The sequence below is a fragment of the Macaca thibetana genome, chromosome 7 (assembly GCF_024542745.1).
Source record: "Macaca thibetana thibetana isolate TM-01 chromosome 7, ASM2454274v1, whole genome shotgun sequence".
NCBI classification, from domain to species: Eukaryota; Metazoa; Chordata; class Mammalia; order Primates; family Cercopithecidae; genus Macaca; species Macaca thibetana.
In genome coordinates, this window is record NC_065584.1 from 152,895,731 (window position 1) to 152,917,175 (window position 21,445).

The following is a 21,445-nucleotide window of genomic DNA, read 5'->3' on the forward strand; positions in this document are numbered from 1 at the left end:
AACTTTTACATCATCTTCTTCAAAAAGTTGGTTGGGAGTAGAATGTAGAATGATTCAGGAACATAATAGGGTGAAAGGTTATGAGGAGAGGGTTTTTCTAAAGAGCCAGGCACTCTTCCAGGTCAGCTTGTGCCCAGGTAATCAAAGTGTGTTGGCAGGGGAGAGGGAGGGTGGTAGGGAGACGGAGACAGAGACATGGAGAGAGGAGACAGATGGTAGATGAGGCGCATGCTTGCTGTACGGAGCCAGAAAAGGAAGTCATCACACATCTGAATGTGTCATTGCCGAGTTCCCAGAGACCAAAAAGCCTGGGTCTGCCTGTCAAACATTGGATTTTCTTATGACCCTGAAGTCCCCAAATAAACCAGCCAGCTTCCCCCACTTCCCTATCAGCTATTTCAGAGATGCTACCAGTAGAATCTTATCTTCAGCCCTTATTGCCAATGCTGTTTTTGTTTGTGGTAAGGAGAAAAACAACTCTAGTGTTTCTGTAGGGATCTGCAATAAGTGGGTAAAGCTGAGCTGTAGAATGGAGAGAATTTGAGAAGTGACCCAAACCTCCACCAAAAGCTGCAACTGAGGTGAGGCCTTTACCTCCTGGAAATGGAATGGTGGGGTTCAAATAAAATAATGTATGTGAACTTGTTGAGCCGAGCCCTGTCCCTTGGAGCCACATAAATGCATTTGTTCTTTCTCTATGGCAAATTTTGTCCTTTGGGGAAGGGAGGAAGAGGGAGGAAGTCACTTTCATATTGAGCTTTTTGAGACTGTCCCTGCAGCTTCATCACCTACCATCCACTCCTACCATCCTAATCCAAGGCCTCTCCCCCTATCTACTCTTGCCTTCCAGAGTTTATTCTCCACGCAGCAGCCAGAGTGATCTTTTTAAGAAACACAAATAGCATCTTGTCACTTCCCTCTTTAAAACCCTTCATATGTCCCTATCACAGAGTAGACTTAAACCCTTTGCTATGGGTTATTAGGCCCTAACGTGTGTTGCATCCTCTGACTTCATCTCCTATCATTCTTCCTGTGGCCCACTCTGCTGCAGCCACACTGACCTTTCTGTTCCTGAGCTCACCAGACTGTTCCCTCCTCAGGGCTTTTATATTAGCTGTCCCCTTTGTATAAAATACCCTCTGTTCTTGTCAATTGTCATAGAGGTCTTGTCTGATCACCCAAACTAAATGAGTGCCCCCATCATTCTATTTCATTTGCTTCAGAGCAAATGGTAGTGATACCAGTTCAACTGATCTTGTCTATCGTTTGTTGACTTGTTTGTTCCATTACTGAATCCCTAGTGCTAAGCAGAGCCTGGCACATAGTCGACCTCTAGTATTCGTTGGATAAATGATCGTTTCAAATCCTAACAACAATCTTGTGATGTCTGCGAGAAAACGGAGGTTCTGCTGGCTCAGGATGCGATTCCTGCTCTGACTGAACGCGGGACTCGCTTTCCTCTCCAGGATACCTCGCTCCTTCCACCGCAAGCGCAGCTCCCCTTCGCTCCCATCTTTCTCTCACACTTAATCCCTTTCTCCGGGAACGTCAGGCCGTACTTCCAGTCCCTTCTCAGAGCCTGGTGCTGTGGCTCTCAAGCCCTCCCACATTTCGGGGACTCAGAGACGCCGCCCTTTTTCTGAAAGGGACCCTCCGAGTACGCGCAACCCCTTCCCTAACCCCGCATCAGGGGCAGAAAGAGGACCCGCACCGTCTATGGTAAAATAGGGTAGTCTCCTTAGCCTACCGGCTTAGCCCCCTCACTCCGCCCCCCTCCCTGGCTGGAGACCCTCAGGGCCGTGTAGGGGCCAGGAGGAGGTTCCAGGAGTCAAGGGCACTGAGGACATCCAGGCCCAAACTGGGGATGGGCCAACTGCGCGCAGAACCTTTCTCCACCCGGGCCGCGTGTGCCCGCCGGTCGGCTTAGGCGGAGACACCCCACTTAGCGTCCCTCCCGCTCCCGCCCTCTCCTCCCGGCCCTGTCTGCGAAAGCTCGCCTTCCTCCCCGCCCAAGTTCCGGCGCCGCTCCTGCGGGAGCGTTCCGCATCGCCCCGGGGGCCCCCACGCTAGGATCTCCGAAGCCGTTGGCAGCGCCTGGCACTTCTGAGCTCGGGGGACGAAAGCCTGAGGTTTCCTCCAGCCAGGGACGGCGAAGGGCGGAAAGCGCAGGCGGAGGCAGTGTTAGGCCTTAGGCCGGGTGGGCCGGGTCAGGCGAGACGCGCCCATCTTTCGCCATCCGGGGCGCGCGAGGTTCTCTCGGGACCCGGCCGGCGACCCGTACCTCGGGCACGCGCCTGTCGCATCCCGCAGGAAGGAGGGGTCCGGCCTGAGGCCCGGGGCGGCGGCCGCCATGGAGATCCCCTCGGCCCAGGGTCGGCGCCTGGGTCCTGGCGGGCGGCCCTGACCACCTTCCTGCCTGCTAGGGCTGGGTCGCGGACGTGCCCCTCGCGGCACTCGGCCTCCTCCGCGTCTCCGCCTTCCCCGGGCCGCACTGCTGCCTGGGCGCGGCGGCGGCGACGGCGCCCTGTTGAATGGGCTGTGAGGGCCCAGGTTTGAAGCGCTGGCGAACGCGGCCTCCGGGGGCGCACAGCAGCAGCAGCGGTGGCGACCAAACGGGTGTTGGAGTTGGCGGCGGCCATGGAGGGCCTGGCTGGCTATGTATACAAGGCGGCCAGCGAGGGCAAGGTGCTGACTCTGGCCGCCTTGCTTCTCAACCGGTCTGAAAGCGACATCCGCTATCTGCTTGGCTATGTCAGCCAGCAGGGAGGGCAGCGCTCCACGCCCCTCATCATCGCAGCCCGCAATGGACACGCAAAGGTGGTACGCTTGCTCTTAGAACATTACCGGGTGCAGACTCAGCAGACTGGCACCGTCCGCTTCGATGGGTAGGTACATCCCAAGCCAGCCTCCTTTCCGACGCGCGCGGACTCGTTAATTCACGGGCCCTCCCCTCCCTCACCCTCTCTTACCCTCTCTTCATGTAGGTACTCACTTCTCCCCTTTTTGTACCTCCTCCTGCCCCACTAATGCCCACTTCATCTTCCAGGGCTAATACTCCATTCCATGTTTTGCTGCCCGTCCTCATCAGCCCCCTACCCCTTATTCCCTCTGTGGGAAGATAACCACACCCTCGGCCTTGAGATCTAATAGATAGTCGTCTTCTCTACTAGATAGTCTGTTAACAAGCCATTTGGAGGAGGTGGCTGCCTTTCCAGGTTTTACTTTTAGTGGAACTGGTGTTGTAACTGATCAGAAATTAAGGAGGTCAGCAGTTAACATTGAAGAACTCCGAAAGAGTTATTTGAGCATCCATTTTTACCCGCTTCAAGTGAGTGGTTCCGTAAAACCTTCAGTGGGCTGCTGGGCGTTAGTGTCAAAATAAGCACCTAGAACCAGCAGCAGCTGCAGCCTCGTGAGGGATTGTCACGCAGCCAGACATCTCAAGACATGATTCCGATTCCTCCACATTGCTCGGTGTAGATATATTGGCTACAAAAATGGCATTGGACCTGATGTGGGAGATGATGCCATTCTTAAATTACATCTTACCCTGTGATGTTGTGGAGAAGGTTGATCATTTACTGTTAGTCGAGGTGGGAAGTTTAAAAATGCACACTGTTATGCCTAAGATTTGCCCTTGGAGTTTAATTGTACGAATTTTTGGGTAATTGACCAGAATTGTCAGGTTTGACATTATCCTCTTACTTTAACATGTTTTACAGATTACATGTAATTATAACATGTTTTACAGATTACAACTGCAGAATGATTTTGCTACATATGTTTTGGTTGACTAGTGCTAGTACATAAGCTATTTTAGCATTTTTTTTTCTTTTGAAGTCAATAGGGTCTGAGCATAAAAATATATTTCTTTAGTTTTGGTGATTAAAAACTGCCTGGCTAAAACTCGATTGAAAAAGCATTTCTTCTTTAAGATGACTAGGGAAATGTTCTGTTTCGGTTGATTCTTTTTTAGGTTTAAACAATGAAAGCTTTTTCTATTTTAGATGAGTGGAAAATATTCATAGCATTACATCTTAATGAAATGGTAGCCCATGGGTAATGACTTATATTACGGGTATCACCATTATACACATTAAGGAGATGTTTTTTTTTCATGTTGACCAAAGATGGCAACCTGATTCATGTTTGCTTTTCCTTACTGGCTTCCGTGTCCTCTCTATAACTCCTTGCATTCCCGCACTTAGAGAAGGAGTGAAGCACAGTGACCTCTGAACCTCCAGTACCATTTCACCTGTATAAGCACGTGCAGTCATTGAGATATGAATTTCTGTAATAACAGCTGCTTGGGAATACTGCTGCTGAGGCAGTGTGCATAAGGGAGAATAGTGGGGAGAAAAAAGAGTTAAGAATTTCGAAAGGTTTTGCTTATTGCCATTTTTTCAGTCATCAAAGATGTTTTGAGGTGGCAATTAAAAGAATCTGAAATGACTAGAAATGTAGCATTGAGCCTGTGTAGTGGCTTATCTTGCCCAATGTTCTGTACTGGCCAGAGAAATTAATGAGTTTGGTAAGTAAACATTTATTGAACACCTACTGTGTGCTACGTTCTGTGGTAGGGATTGGATATGCAGAGATGAATAACATACTCTTCTGTCGTGGAGGATGACAGTCTGGGTGTGGGGAGAGAAATTAATACATGAGTATTTGCAGATGCCATGCCATTTAGGGTTGTAGAAATCATTTGGACTACTGAGGGAAAACAGGGAAAGGAAGTGCTCAGTTTTATCTGGGGGGGGAATCTGGAAAGGCTTCACAGAGAAGGTGATGTTCGAGCTGTGTTTTAAAGAATAGCAGTGGAACATGAAGAAGGGGGACAACAGCTTGATGCTCTTGCAGTGACTAGTGTTTCAGTGCTGTTGCAAGAAGGGATTCAAGTTGGAGCAATTAAGAGAGAGATTGTGGGAGACTGGAGAGAGCTGGAGACCAGATGATCCCTGTATAAAGTACTAAGAGTAAGACTGGTGAAACTGCAATCTCAAATGTTTCCATCATTTATGATTTCATCTCCTTGATTACGTATATTAGTTTAGCTTATGGATTATTACAGTTATGAATTAGCTGCTATGTAAAAATAGTTTAGTCTTTATTAAATGCTTATGATGGGCCTAGCCTCTGTCATGTTCTGGAGGAAATGTAAGGTACAGGAAATCTAAGGTTTCTACTTTTGAGAAGCTTACAAATTAATTAATAAAAGAGGTATTGAGGTTCCTGGTCCTCTTTGCCCATTCACACCCTCTGTGAGATTATTTTGCCGTTTATCCCAGTCATTTTAGCATTTTAGAACCAAAAAAGAGTGTGATGATTTCACTTTGCATTTGTTTCAGACATTGTGAAAATGTTAGCCTGAGTACATTAACAATAGAAAGCTGACTTGACCCTTGGGGGCTGACCATTGAAAAATACATAGCCAGCACTGCCCCCCTCCCCAACCCCAACCGTTGGCACTTGAGACACATGGCCAGGTAGGGAAGCTGTGTGCTGAAGTAGATTAGCGTTTCTAATTTTTAGTCATTCATGTGCTATCTTCACAATTTTTGGCCAGATTGTTCAGTAACTATCCTGCTGTTTACTTAATAAATATATTTTCTTTAAATTGTGTGGTTTTTTTTGATAGTTGTCTTTAGAATGTTTTACTTCTTAGCTTCATCCTGTGTAATTATGGGTTTGCTGTGTGTTGTGTGTGTGTGCGTGAGAGACATACATTAAAATAAATATTAACGAAAGTTTTAAAAAGTCTGTTTTACCTAAAAACTTCTATAATACCTTAGGAAACTAAAGTGGATTCATGGTAGAGCCTCGAGGGGAAAGGGACCACCCACCTAGAATAAATAGCCATTAATATATGAGTTCTTGTTCACATTTTTAGGAGTAACATTTGAGATTATTTTACTTGTGGCTTGACATGTGAACACCATGTTGATATAGATGAGTGGACAAGAAGAAAAGTCATATGAGTGGGAATGAAAGAAGATCCCTTAGTTGAATAGTGGGAAGCTGTTTGTTAAGAATGTTATAAAAATGGAACAGAACAAGGGGGAGGTGTCATGTGACCATGGAACATTGTGCTGGCCTGAGTTCTGAGGGTCTGGCTGCTCTCTCCCAGAGTTTGTGAAGACCACCTGTCCTTGAAGGGGTTTGCTGATGTGAATGGGGAGAATAGGACCTCCGATAATTTTGAGGCTTTTTGTTGGGTGTTGTTACCTTTAAAGTCAGTGCTAGTACTAATATTTCTGATAAATGTTCAGGTAGAGGAAAGGCATGAGGGGCATGCCAGTATTTGACTTCATTTAGAAAGTCATTGTCAATATATATTTCAAGGAATTACATTTCATGTAATACATGATTTTTAAGGACCTTGGTTAAAATAAAGTGTGGATCATTTATATTTAATGAATTTTTATTTCCCTTTCAAATGTTTGAACCAGGCATTTCTATTTCAGATTGAACCAGGTAATAGATGAGCTCAGCCTTGTGATCAGAAATGTTATCTCTTATTGTGAAAAGTTTCCATCATCTGATGCATACTATTTGTTTTAAAAGGTGAATATCAGATTATAGTTTCTTGATTTGAAGATGAATACATAATAGAGAACTTGCATTGTAATTTTGGACTGGGCCTAGAAAGATAATTGCTTTATAGTGCTTCTCCTTTAGGAACTTAGTAAATATTGCATTAATTTTATTTTATCTTTAATTTCTGTTAAATGTATTTGGTGTTTTGAGGCAGTATAGCCTTATAATTTCAGCTAGATTTTATAGATGGAGGAATGTCATAAATGTTAGTATTATAATTCTCTTTAATCTGTGTAATATTTTGATTTAGATGTAGAAATTCTAAATTTACCAAGGCTAACGTTTCTGAAGGACCAGTCTCGTGAAACATTCTGCATTGAATTCTTTTGTCATAGAATATCTTTAAAATTTTTAATTGCCTCAATAGAAATAGGTAATTTGAACTTTTTTGAGGCTCCTGTCAAATGACTGTAGCTCAAGGGAAAAAATGGAAATTAATTAGACTATCCAGGAAAAATATTAAATTGACCAAGTAGTTTCCGTTATAAAAACCAAGTGAATACTTGTAATTTAATTTTTACTCTTACATCATAGATTCTGAGAAGTTTGAGATCAGAAAAATATTTTAATCACTTTTTGTCTCTTATCTCTAAAATGAGGGTAATGCTTTTCTTGTAGGGTTATTGCTAGGGTTAAAGATAATGTGACTGCCTATTTTAATCTAACATTTCTTGAGTTTGAAGTAGTTTAGATTCCTGTTCCCTGGCTTTTAATAATTACATATCTTAAAAACCAGGCCAGTTGCAGTGGCTCACACCTGTAATCCCAGCATGTTGGGAGGCCTAGGTGGGGAGATCGTTTGAGCTCAGGAATTTGAGACCATCCTGGGCAACATAGTGAGACCTCAACTCTACCAAAAAAAACAAAAAAAAACCAAAAAAACCCAAAAAAGTTAGTATGCAGTCTCAGCTACTCAGGAGGCTGAGGTGGGTGGATCCCTTGAGCCTGGGAGATCTAGGCAGCGGTGAGCAGTGGTGCTATGGCACTGCCATGAGCAGTGATTGTGCCACTGTACTTAGCCTGTGCAACAGAGCAAGACCCTGTTTCAAAACAACAAAACAAATCCAGTGCAAGGAAACATTGTAACTATGTAATTGTCACTATGTATTAACTTTGTATTTTTTTATTATATTAACAATCAGTTTGGAAATGTTCTTTAAATTGAAACAAATGTTTGAACAATGATGTGTACTGTGTTTCCTTACCTTTGATGTATTTTATGGTATTCCAAGTACTTTTGTATTTTTAATCTTGTAAACTTTTTTTTTTTTTTCTTGAGACGGAGTTTTGCTCTTGTTGCCCAGGCTAAAGTGCAATGGTGCAATCTTGGCTTCCTGTAACCTCCACCTCCCGGGTTCAAGCAATTCTCCTGCCTCAGCCTCCCGAGTAGCTGGAATTACAGACATGTACCACCACACCTGGCTAATTTTGTGTTTTTAGTAGAGACGGGGTTTCTCCATGTTGGTCAGGCTGGTCTTGAACTCCTGACCTCAGGTGATCCGCCTGCCTCGGCCTCCCAAAGTGTTGGGATTATAGGCGTGAGCCACTGCGCCCAGCCCTCATATAAACTTTTTATTTATCTGCATAATAGTTAATATTATAACTATAATGTAATAGTATAATAGGGCATAATGATAGTACCTACCTCATAGGATTATTGTGAAGATTAAGTGAGATATTTTGCATATTCAGCAGTGAATACAGTGCTTGGCACTGTATTTGGTATAAATTACCAAAGTTATTTGGTATAAATTACTTGAATTGAAATTACTTGAAATTGAAATTACTTGAAATGAAAGTATTTGGTATAAATTACTTATATTCATTTAAACTGTTTTTCTTTGAAGTCATTTGTGCCTGTTTTTGTTTATAATTATATCTGTTTTTTTTAGAGGAGGTATATCTAGTAAAGTGCATGAATCTTGTGTACAATACTGTACGATGAATTTTTAGTATGTTTACATCCATCCAGTCACCTTCTAGATCAATGTGTAGAACATTTTATCACTCTGAAAGTTTCCCTTGTGCCCCTTCCCAGTTTCCTCCCTTTCCTTCCCAGAGGTAAAGATTATTTTGACGTCTGATAGGGTGTGGCTATGTCCCACCCAAATCTTATCTTGAATTCCCACATGCTGTGGGAGGGACCCGGTGGGAGGTAATTGAATCATGGGGGCAGGTCTTTCTGGTGCTGTTCTCGTGATAGTAAGTCTCATGAGATCTGATGGTTATAAGGGGAAGATTCCCTGCACAAGCTCTTTTTGCCTGCTGCCATCCACGTAAGACGTGACTTGCTGCTCCTTGCCTTCTGCCATGATTGTGAAGCCTCCCCAGCCATGTGGAACTGTAAGTCCAATAACCCTTTTTCTTATGTAAGTTGCCCAGTCTCGGGTATGCCTTTATTAGCAGCATGAAAATGGACTAATACAACTTCTGTCACCACAGATTAGTTTTGCCTGTACTTGAACTTCCTATAAGCAGAATTATACAGTATGTACTCTTTTTGTCTGACTTTTTTCGCTTAAAACAGTGTCTTTGAGATTCATCCATGTAGTTGCATGTATCAGTAGTTTCTTTTTTTAATGATGTGTGATATTCCATTGCATAAATATACTACAGTTTGTCCATTTCCTATTAATATTTTGGTTGTTTCCAGTGTTTGACTGTTATGAATAAAACTGCAGTGAACATTTGTGTATGTTGTTTGGTAGACATTTGCATTTAGTTATCTGGTATATATCAAGGAGTGGAATTGCTGGGTCATCAGGTAGGTGTATGTTTAACTAACAGATATTGCCAAATAGTTTCCCCAAAGTTCAACAACCAAATTACATTCCTACTTGCAGTTTCCCCCAGCAATGAGAATGTCAGTTGCCACATCTTGCTCAACACTTATTATTGCCCTGTCAGTCTTGTTAAATTTAGCTATTCTGCTGGGTGTGTATATTGGTAAACTGGTTTTAATTTGCATTTCCCTGTTAAGTAATTATCTTGAGCATCTTTTCATATGCATATTGGCCATTTGGAGGTCTTTTGTGAAGTATACTTGTTCAGTCTTTTTTTTTTTTTTTCTCCTTAAATTGAGTAGAGACAGGATCTTGCTGTGTTGCGCAGGCTGATCTTCAACTCTTGGCTCAGACAGTCTTCTTCTTAGCCCCCCACAGTGCTGGGATTACAGTTGTGAGCCACTGTGCCTGGCCACTTAATCACTTTTTTTATAATGTTTTTTGATTAATGGAAGTTCTAGTTTTAATGAAATCCAATAAAATACTTCCTTTTTCTTTAACAGTTAAATTTTTTTTTTTTTTTTTGGTATTCTGTTCAAGAAATTGTGATCAACACTAAATTCATTAAGATAGTCTATGTTTTTTTTTTTGAGAAGCTTTTATTGTTTTGCTTTTCACAGTATAGGTCTATACTGTGTCTCTAATTTTTGTATGTACTGTGAGGTAGGAATCAAGGTTAATTATTTTCCATATAGATGATCTTGTTGCTCCAGAACTATTTATCAAAAAGACCATGTTTTCTTTTTTTTTTTTTTTTTTTTTTTTTTTTTTGAGATGGAGTCTCGCTCTGTCGCCCAGGCTGGAGTGCAGTGGCTGGATCTCGGCTCACTGCAAGCTCCGCCTCCTGGGTTTACGCCATTCTCCTGCCTCAGCCTCCCGAGTAGCTGGGACTACAGGCGCCCGCCACCTCGCCCGGCTAGTTTTTTGTATTTTTTTAGTAGAGACGGGGTTTCACCGTGTTAGCCAGCATGGTCTCGATCTCCTGACCTCGTGATCCGCCCGTCTCGGCCTCCCAAAGTGCTGGGATTACAGGCTTGAGCCACCGCGCCCGGCCGACCATGTTTTCTATGTGAATTTCCCTGGAGCCTTTGTCAGAAATCAAGGGATTCTATATGTGTGAATCTATTTCTGGAGTGTTTTTTTTTTGGTCTATTGATAATATTATTCTGTCCCCGTGCCAGCACTTAATTTTAATTACTGTAGTTTGTCCTCTAGCTTTATTTTTCTTGAAGATTATCTTGGTTGTTTACATTTCCGTATTCTTTTTAGAATTGGCCTGTCCGTTCGTTCGTTCTTTTCTTTTCTTTTCTTTTCTCTCTTTCCCTTCCTCCCTTTCCTTCCTCGCCTTCCCATTTTAGAGAGAGGGTCTCGCACTGTTGCTCAGGCTAGAGTGCAGTGGCCTGATCATGACTCATTGTAGCCTCGACCTCTTGGACTCACACACACACACACACATACATACATACATATACCACACAACCTGCTGGGATTTTCATTTGGTTTATATAGACTCTATAGATCATTTTGGGGGAGAATTGACATCTTAACATTATAGAGTCTTCTGGATCATGAACATGGAATATTTTCCCATTTATTTAGATTTTCTTTACTTATCTCAGGAGTGCTGCTTTGTAGTTTTCAGTGTAGAAGTCATGCACATTTTTCATTAGATTTATTACTATTTATTGGTATTTTCTGATGCTGTTGCAAGTGATATTTTTTTGACAGTAAATAAATGTTTATTGAACTTTACATAATCATGACAATAAAAACATAATAAGTGAATTTTAATTAAACTGAATTGTTTGCAAAACATATAGTTGGCATCACTGATGTAGTGTCTTATTTTCTTGATTCATTCTTTTTTTTTTTTTGAGATGGAGTTTTGTTCTTGTCACCCAGGCTGGAGTGCAATGGCGCAATGTCGGCTCACTGCAACCTCTGCCTCCTGGGTTCAAGTGATTCTCCTGCCTCAGCCTCCTGAGTATCTGGGATTATAGGTGTGTGCCACCACTCCTGGCTAATTTTTGTATTATTAGTAGAGAAGGGATTTCACCATGTTGGCCAGGTTAGTCTCGAACTCCTGTCCTCTGGTGATCCACCCGCTTTGGCCTCCCAAAGTGCTGGGATTACAGGCATGAGCCACTGCACCCAGCCTGATCCATTCTTTAGTTAAAAAAAATCAATTAACAAATGCATTTTTAAAAATAAAAATTAAAAAAAATAATAATTTTAGGAGCCTTCTGATCTTTTTTGAGGTATATCTTACCTACAGTAAAATACAGAGATCTTAAGTATGCAATTTGATGAGTTTTTTCCCTAAATATCCGTTCATGTGGCTGCCACCCAGATCGAAATATAGGACATTTCCAGTACCTTCAAGTCTCTTCCCAGCCAGTCCTAGCCTCTTCTTTGTAGGTAACACTGTTACTGAGAAGGCTTTTGTTTACAAATATTTTGTGTCATTATTTGAAACTGAAGAAGTAATTGCTTAAATTATTATAAAATGAGTATTTTCAGTAGAAGTGATAAAGGGTATTGTTTTTTGTGTTGATGTTAACTGGGGTTAAACCGTGATATTTATATGTCTTAGTCTGTTCTGTGGTGTTATAACAAAATACCTGACACTGTAATTTATGAACAGAAATTTATTTCTCATATTTCTGGAGGCTGAAATCTTCAAGATCCAGGTGCTGATAGGTTCAGTTGTCTGGTGAGGGCCGTGTCCTCCAGAGGGGAGGAATGCTGTGTCCTCACATGGTGGAAGGTGAAAAGGTAAGCCAGTGGAATGTTGCTAACACCTCTTTTTTTTTTTTTTTTTTTTTCGAGATGGAGTTTTGCTCTGTTGCCCAGACAGTGCAGTGGCACGATGTCAGCTCACTGCAGCTTCTGCCTCCCAGGTTCAAGCGATTCTCCTGCCTCAGCCTCCTGAGTATTTGGGATTACAGACATGTGCCACCATGCCCGGCAAATTTTTGTATTTTTGGTAGAGATGGGGTTTCACCATGTTGGCCAGGCTGGTCTTGAACTCCTGACTTCAAGTGATCTGCCCACTTCAGCCTCCCAAAGTACTGGGATAATAGGCGTGAGCTACCACGCCAGGCCTAACGCCTCTTGTATATGGTCCTTAATCTCATTCACAAGTGGAGGAGCCCTCATGACCTAATCACCTCTTCAAGACATCACCTCTTAATGCTGTTCACATTTGGCAACACCTGAATTTTGGTGGGGACACATTCAAACTATAGCACCAGGAGCATTATTCTCTTTTCCACTTCGTGGGGGATATAATTTGACCAGTGTTGTAAAGTTGTATAGTGAGAAGCTCACTAGTGAGGTTTTTGGTATGTATATTTAATTGCCCTAGTGAATGTTCCTTTGATCAACCTTTCTTGTTAACGCTTCCAAATATACTTACTGCTTCTAGCACAGTAGACTATCTCCAGCAAAAATCTACTTATCAGGTGTTTTGGTTAGTGGTAAAAAATTGAGAAATTGAGGTTGGGGAAAAATTGACAGTAGAAAGGTGGGAAAGATTGGACTCTAGCAATAGTCTAATTTTGTACGTTAAGTAGTGAACCTAGCACATATCAGATGTTTAGTAAGTAAGTGATAAATATGAAACCACAAGTCCAGTCATGTCAGAAGATATCTGCTTGGTTTTCCAAAAGTGTGAATTATTTCCTGCTTTTAGTTTTTTCCTATAGTGGTTGATTGAGGAACACAGATGAGCATTATATGCACGCATATATACATATATGTTTTTAAAACTTTTAAATTGGAGCATAATGTAACTTAGAGAAAAATGCACTAATTATAATATATAAAAATTTCACAAAGTGAACATATTTGTTTACTAGAGTCCCCTTTGTGCTTTCTTCCATTCACTCCTCTCCCCAAAAGTAACCAGTATCCTCACTTCTAACACTGCAGATAAGTATGTAAATGTAATAATATAATATGTGCTGTATTCATCTGACTTCTTTTTCTCAGCATCAGGTTTATGTTACCTATTCATATTGTGTAGGGAGCAATAATTATTTCATTCTCATTGCTGTCGTGTAGTACTCAATTAGCTTAGGGGAAACTTAATCTGCAGTATTTTTTTCTTCTTAAAGCGGCTTTAATGTAGGGTTGGGGTGGCTTTCCTAATTGTCAGAAACTGCTTGCTGCCTGGAGGCTACTGGGAAGGAGGAACATGTTCTTCTAGGAACCAGTGAATCAACTTGGTGATGAAGAAGCTACCTCCATACATTTCCCCTGTGCCTTCTGAAATGTATTTACTTTTGCTAGTAGAAAGTTGTTGATTTTTCAGGTTTGTTTTTTAGGGTTATATAGTAACAGTAATAGCTAGCATATATTGAGCTTTATATTAGGTACAAGTACTATGCAAAGTGATTTCCTTAAATTACCTGTTTTTATTTTCATGAGAACTGATGTTTTATTAATGTTCTGGAGAGTGAGGTCTTAGTCGGTGCAAGTGAACACATCCTTTAAACGTATGTTAGGCTGTGGCCTCCATTATCTAACTGCTTATTCTTTTCATGTGTAGGTATGTCATTGATGGTGCCACTGCTCTTTGGTGTGCAGCTGGAGCAGGACATTTTGAAGTTGTTAAACTTCTAGTCAGCCATGGAGCCAACGTGAATCATACCACAGTAACTAATTCAACCCCCCTGCGGGCAGCATGCTTTGATGGCAGACTGGACATTGTGAAATACTTGGTTGAAAATAATGCCAACATCAGCATTGCCAACAAATATGACAACACCTGCCTAATGATTGCAGCATATAAGGGACACACTGATGTGGTCAGATACCTTTTAGAACAACGAGCTGATCCCAATGCTAAAGCACATTGTGGAGCCACAGCATTGCACTTTGCAGCTGAAGCTGGGCACATAGATATTGTGAAAGAGCTGATAAAATGGCGTGCTGCTATAGTAGTGAATGGCCATGGGATGACGCCGTTGAAAGTAGCTGCCGAAAGCTGTAAAGCTGATGTCGTTGAACTGTTGCTCTCTCATGCTGATTGTGACCGAAGAAGTCGGATTGAAGCTTTGGAACTCTTGGGTGCCTCCTTTGCAAATGACCGTGAGAACTATGACATCATAAAGACATACCACTATCTATATTTAGCCATGTTAGAGAGGTTTCAAGATGGTGATAACATTCTCGAAAAAGAGGTTCTTCCACCAATCCATGCTTATGGGAATAGAACTGAATGTAGAAATCCTCAGGAACTGGAGTCCATTCGGCAAGACAGAGATGCTCTTCATATGGAAGGCCTTATAGTTCGGGAACGGATTTTAGGTGCTGACAATATTGATGTTTCTCATCCCATCATTTACAGGGGAGCTGTTTATGCGGATAACATGGAATTTGAGCAGTGTATCAAGTTGTGGCTTCACGCCCTGCACCTCAGACAAAAAGGTAACAGGAACACCCACAAGGATCTTCTTCGATTTGCTCAAGTTTTCTCACAAATGATACATTTGAATGAAACTGTGAAGGCCCCAGACATAGAATGTGTTTTGAGATGCAGTGTTTTGGAAATAGAACAAAGTATGAACAGAGTGAAAAATATATCAGATGCTGATGTCCACAATGCTATGGACAATTATGAATGTAATCTCTATACCTTTCTGTATTTAGTATGCATCTCTACCAAAACGCAGTGCAGTGAAGAAGATCAGTGCAAAATTAACAAGCAGATATACAACCTGATTCACCTTGATCCCAGAACTCGTGAAGGTTTCACCTTGTTGCATCTGGCTGTCAATTCCAATACTCCGGTTGATGATTTCCACACCAATGACGTCTGCAGCTTTCCAAACGCACTTGTCACAAAGCTCCTACTGGACTGTGGTGCAGAGGTGAATGCCGTGGACAATGAGGGAAACAGTGCCCTTCATATTATCGTTCAGTACAACAGGCCCATCAGTGATTTTTTGACCTTGCACTCCATCATCATTAGCCTAGTTGAAGCTGGAGCTCACACTGACATGACGAATAAACAGAATAAGACTCCGCTAGACAAAAGTACAACTGGGGTATCTGAAATACTACTTAAAACTCAAATGAAGATGAGTCTCAAGTGCCTGGCTGCCCGAGCAGTTCGGGCTAATGACATTAACTACCAAGACCAGATCCCCAGAACTCTTGAAGAGTTTGTTGGATTTCATTAAGTGACTGGATATGTAAAGTCGTTTAATGTGGTGCTAAAAAGTAAAGGACTTTAATCACAGACAGTAGAATTATGTGTTCATAAATTCTGCTTTTCTTTCCACTACCCTTCCTCCCATCCCATCCTTCCTTAGTTCTGTATTTGTTTTTCTTGCCTCATGGTAATTGATTTCAGACAGACTTTAAACAAAGCCACATGGTTTTGGTGTAACGATAAGGTATTTGGATATTGGTCACCTATTTGTCTTTTTTTTTTTTTTTTTTTAAAGGAACAGATATAAAATTGTTTATGTAACAAGGGACATTTATAATTTCAAGTTGATAATGTTTTAAACAGCTGCTTACAAAAGTATTTCTGTTAAGCCTATGTCAGCATGTTATCCATGCAGCAGTTTTGAGGATTTTAAAATTGAAGAAAAAGAGCTAAAAAGGAACATTAAAAGGAATGGGATATCCAGGTGTTCTGCACATGCCAAACTGCTATAGATAGTTTTCACTCTTCCATTATTTATACGGAGTGATGCAGCACATTTTAGCATTCAGGAGGATTTTAAAAAAATAGCTGCAGATTAATCTGGAAAATATGCTAATTTAATAGTTACAAATTTGTAAAGTTAAATCCATTTGAAATTGTTGCATTATGCTGGGTAGTATATACAAAATGGTTATCATCTTAAACCAACTTTTCAGAGAATCTTGATGGACTCTGCCTTTAGGCTTGAATTCTTCAAAGTCTATTTTAATGAAATTTATCTAAATTGCAGCAGTCTATTTGATTCAGCTCATAGACATGTAAAAATTATGAATGCTGTTTTCTTATGAAACAAATTGTCACAGTATAGCTATACATTCTATTTTTGTCCCCTTTTCCCTTTTCCTCCTATATCTTTTAAAATTTGGAAACTACTTTTCCAGAAGGCATTATTTGTGCCTCCCTAATAAAGTATTTTTATTTATGACAGATGAAAAGGAACCAGGATATTTTTGAATTTTTTCACTTTCGTAGTCTGTGACAAGAAGTAGAAATATCACTAGTGTGGTATAGGAACTTACGTGTTTTTTATGATAAAAATAATTCTTAATGCCACTTGAAAGGTAATTTTGTCTGAGCTGCAAATTTTTCAACCACAAAATGTCACTTATTCCTACAGGCTATACAGAGGTCTTTATGGTTTTTTGGTTTTGTTTTGTTTTAATGGCAACATTTTAACTGTCAAACTAAAAGGGTATTCTGTGATTATCTTTTAAGCATTACAGAAAATTCAAGTGAAAGTTATACGCTTATTTCTATTGATGTTAAAAATGATAATGAAAGCAAAATTAGCTGTATCTGTAATTTTCTCTCTAGTGCCAAATGAATGCCTTAGCTACTCATAGTGCATGGTACTGTAAGTGAAGACCTGCAGCTTCTTTTTTTTTCCTTTAATGAAAAGCATTATAATGATGTAGCAGCATCAGATATAAACTTAAAAAAAATAAGGTTTCAATTAACACTTTATGTATGGATAATGCTTTGTAAAGTATAAGAGAAAGGTTGCAGTTGGGTCAGTATAAAACAATGACCAAGCCAAAATCAGCACCTAGGGCCTTAAATAAAATAGAAATACCCCACAAAATGAAATATTTTGAAGGGTGGGAGGGGACAGAAGGGGGGACTATCCCCCAAGGATGCAAGATACTTTTTACAGTTGCTATCATTATACTTTGTGTGTCTTCTTGCTTCAGTTAGGAATGTTTTCATGGTAAATTCTGTCATGGTAATAGATTTCTATTTTCCTAACCTGAGATTTTACAAGGAAGGTTTTTAGGTTGGCTTAAACGGAGGTATTTGAGTGAGCCCTAATTTAAAAATTACCAGACTTGATCCTCCTGGTATGAGTCAAGGAAATACTGTACCTTGCTCTCAGCAACTCTCAGTGGCCTGAAAGAGAAAATGCTCTTCTTCAAGGTGAGTGAATCATGCTTTTTCCACAGTTCAGATCAGACCCTTTATTTTTCAAACTACAAGGCCTGCTTATTGGACAGTCTAAGGAATAGCTTTGATACTTGGTATTCAGTTGGTTCCATTATTAATGTATATTATTTTTATTTAAACATCAAAACTTAAAATATCAGATAATGTTGCATGTTTTAAAAACACATTTCATCCCTTTGGCTACCCAGGACCAGCACTATTTAAGACACTGCTTATTTATAAAATGAGGATAACGATTATATGTACATATTCAGACATCAAAATTTAATGACATTCTATTTTGAGAAGGGAAGACAATGCTGGAGAAAGTAAAACTGTTGATTGAAATGCTGACAGGTTGGAGAACGAATTTGAAGACAGTGGAATAAACTATGAACTATGCTAATGGTAATTAGATTTTTTTTTTGTTTGTTTAGTATAGTGGTAAATTGTGTAGTATCCTGCTGAGAATCTAATTCTATCTTGTAAAATCAATCCAAATGTGTATTGTGAAACACCTGTATAAAATCATTTTTGAAATAAGTGATCTACATGCCTGTTTTTTTAAAATGTTTTTGGTAGAATTGTTTTAAAATATGTTTAGCCAGACCCTTCCCCAACTTAATTTTTTTTTTTTTAAAAAGGAAAATAGGTAAGAAAATGATAGTTCTATATCTTAGCCCTCTGTGAACTCTAGGCTGTCTCCATTTTGCAGCCACTTTGGTCATTTGATGTTTACTATTGGTATACGTATGCTTTGAATTGTATCTCTTCATTGATGGTATTACAGATTCAACCAAAACTTCTCTGTCCTGTTCAGTAATAGTTATATAAATCTGGATGAGCTAGGGAGGCCCAGGTGGATGTTTTCATTCGCAAATCATGAGAAGCTTAAGTGGGTTTTATGCACTTGATAGAGCTGGCAAAATTGAGCTATTGAGTTTAAGTTAACTATTTAACTCAAGGAATGGGCAGCAAACCCATCCCCTCAATTGATAAAGAAGGGGGAACGTTTTTACATTAGAACTGACACTGACAACATAGCTTTTTCAGTCCACCCTGGTTGCTCTAGTAGGCCACAGCCCAATCATGTTAAGGTTCTTTGCTGTGGGAATTTTAAATAAACCAAACCCAAAAGCAGACCATCTGTAAGCTTTGGTCTGCTTGTTTCTGAGAAGGGTTTTATTTCATTATACTAATAGTGGACTAACAATTGGTAATTGTGAGAACTTAGGTATGATAGCATTGTTTGAAGTAAAATATGATTTGGGGGCAGCAGCTTTCTAAATACCAACTCTGACAAATGTTTTGAAAATTGAAATTTCAAGGGAGCAACACCATGTTAAGAGTTTCCACTATAGTTGAGGCAGCCACTTTATGAATAAGACCACTTTGGGTTGTTTAAGCAGAAGCATTTCTTTTTTTTTGGAATGGGGTGGGGTGAGGAGTGAGTTGCCAGACCTTTGATTACAGTTTGCTGGTTTAGAAACAGCCAGTCAGTGGCTGAATTAGTGAATAGATGAATGAAAGTATAAAGGACTTGTTTTTTTATGGTAGATTATCTGTAAGAATCTTAAATGTTCCTTTTCAGATTAGTCAGATGTGTTGATGCACACATGACTATTCTGTTTTTCTCACTGACTATACTATAACATTAAAAAGGGGTTAAAGAAAACAAAACTCTGCCTTTTGTGCTATGAAACATTTTTAGTCCAGAGGTTTTAAGCTATGTGTCCATTCCTGCTCTGAAAATGCATAGCTTTTTCTGGATGTCATCTCTTGAAAGTAGAAAACTCCTATGTGTGTATCACATTGCAGGGCTTTCTTAGGTATTTCTGGCAGACTTTCCCAAATCTTTAGATGGACTGGGTTGTATAGAATGCCCTCCCCCAAATATGGGATCTGAAAAAAATACTACACTATTGATAGTGGAGATATATTAATTTTTAAAACTGTAAAGTAAATGTGGTCTCTAGTCTAGGTTTGTGGTGTGTACCTTTGTGTTAATGTATAGGGAAGAGACAATGACTTGATGGTTATGGGGAGTGTATCTTGATGTGTGTACAGGGGTAAGTATTGCTAAATTATTAACAGCTTTTATTCAGGGTGAGTCATGTGATGAATGGCCTAATCAGAAAAATGAAGGAGCAAAGATGCAAGCTTGCCAAGTGATGAAACGAACACGATTTTGTATCTATTTTTTATCAGGTGTTGTAAAATTTGTGCATGGCTTTTTTTTGTTGTTGCTTAGTAACTGGTAGAGAAGAAAAGATGAGGAAAGAAACTCAGCTTTCCTCACTAATCTTTTCAGAGGTACACAGTTAGGGAGTAAAATCTGACTGGCCTAATCGATGGAAAAGACCCCGTCCTTTTCACCCCATCCTGCAATCCTCTGTGTAGAGGAACTCATTGTTGTATTCTAGTAATTCACTGTGATTTATAACAAACCAGTGATGTCATTCTATTGTGCACTTTTGTCAAACCATTTATGTGACTTTAATAAACATAGTAAACTTGCTGACTGCACCAGAGGTCCATTAGTGATTTATATATTGCATGACATTTTCTATTTTGAGTTTGACATGTAGAGTCATTTTTAGTTTCATGGCAATTGACAGTCCTAATAACTCAGCTAATTTGAAACTAACAATCTTGCTGTGTAAAAGGAAAAAATGGTGTTTGTGTTCAGTAAATGTTTGAAAAAAACTACTTTGAGGTTTGTGTCTTTATTATTCAGTGTGCCTTAGTTGCGATGTTCTTTTGTTGAGTGCCTTAAAGTTGTCAAAGTTATATATGTGCACGGGAAAAAATTCAAATAGTAAAGAAAAATTCAAATATATTTTTTTAAAGTTCCCTTTTCATCTCTCCCCGCCTCCCATTTGGACTCTGCAGAGACAATCACTATTAATAGTTCTTTGAGTAGCTTCCCAGAATGTTTCTGTGCACATATGTATTATTCCTCCTTTTCAGTTTTTAAAATGCAACACTATTCTGTATCTTATCTTTTTCATGTAATATATCTTAGGCATTTTTCATTTCTATATGTATAGATTTTTAAAACAACTTCATAGCATTTAATTCTGTTGATGGATTGAAAATGTATTTAACTAGATTGTATTGATGGACTTTAGGTTTTCAGTTTGTGATATTTCAAATAATGATGCAGTCAACATCCTTAAGTACAATACTTATAGGACATATTCATTCCTAGCACTGGAACTTGGTTTAGTGACTACTTAAAATCTTGACAGAAGTTACCAAATTGCCTTCCATCTCTCTGCATCTTTATTGACATCAGATATTACTTAGTTTTTTCAAAGTTGTGATTAATGAAAAATAGTATTTCATGGTTTGATTTGTGCGCCTTTATTATGAGTAACGTTGAACACTTTCATATATTTATTGACTATGTTTGCCTTGGGGTTGTGTGTGTGTTTTTTTTTTTTTCCTACTTGTTAGAAGTTCCTTAGAAGTTTGAGTACATTTTCTCTGTCATATAATAGTTGCAGTTTATTTACTTTATGGTACTTCTGTATCCAAAGTTTACTTTTTTCTATAGTCAAATTTATCACAATTAAAAAAAATGGAGTCTTGAGTGTTAGATCCTGCTTGTAAGGCTGTCTCTATTCCAAGTTGTATGTCTTCCCCCCCTCCCACCCATGATCTATTTGAAAGAGACACTTTTATGGCTTCCCTTCCCTTCTTTCTCCTTCTCTTCTTTGGTTTAAAATTTTGATTTTCCTAGAATTTGTTTGGTTTTTGTTTGTTTGTTTGTTTTTTGAGACATGATCTCACTCTATCACCCAGGCTGGAGAGTGCAGTGGTGCCATCATGGCTCACTGTAGCCTTGATCTTCTGGGCTCAAGTGATCCTCTCACCTCAGCCTCCCAAGTAGCTGGGACTACAGGTATGTGCCACCATGCCC

General features: G+C 39.8%; 1 protein-coding gene across 2 annotated transcripts; it reads left to right on the forward strand.

The window, feature by feature from the left end:
- Positions 1-2,357: 2,357 nt before the first annotated feature.
- Positions 2,358-20,046, forward strand: FEM1B (fem-1 homolog B). 2 transcript variants are annotated; one of them, XM_050796315.1, is made up of 2 exons: positions 2,358-2,885; positions 13,933-20,046. In XM_050796315.1, exons 1-2 carry the CDS (start codon positions 2,638-2,640, stop codon positions 15,566-15,568), a joined length of 1,884 nt encoding a protein of 627 aa, XP_050652272.1. In that variant the 5' UTR covers positions 2,358-2,637; the 3' UTR covers positions 15,569-20,046. The 2 variants fall into 2 exon arrangements, with proteins under 2 accessions (XP_050652272.1, XP_050652273.1); XM_050796316.1 differs by lacking the exon at positions 2,358-2,885 and adding an exon at positions 2,906-6,564.
- The last annotated feature ends 1,399 nt before the right edge of the window (positions 20,047-21,445 follow it).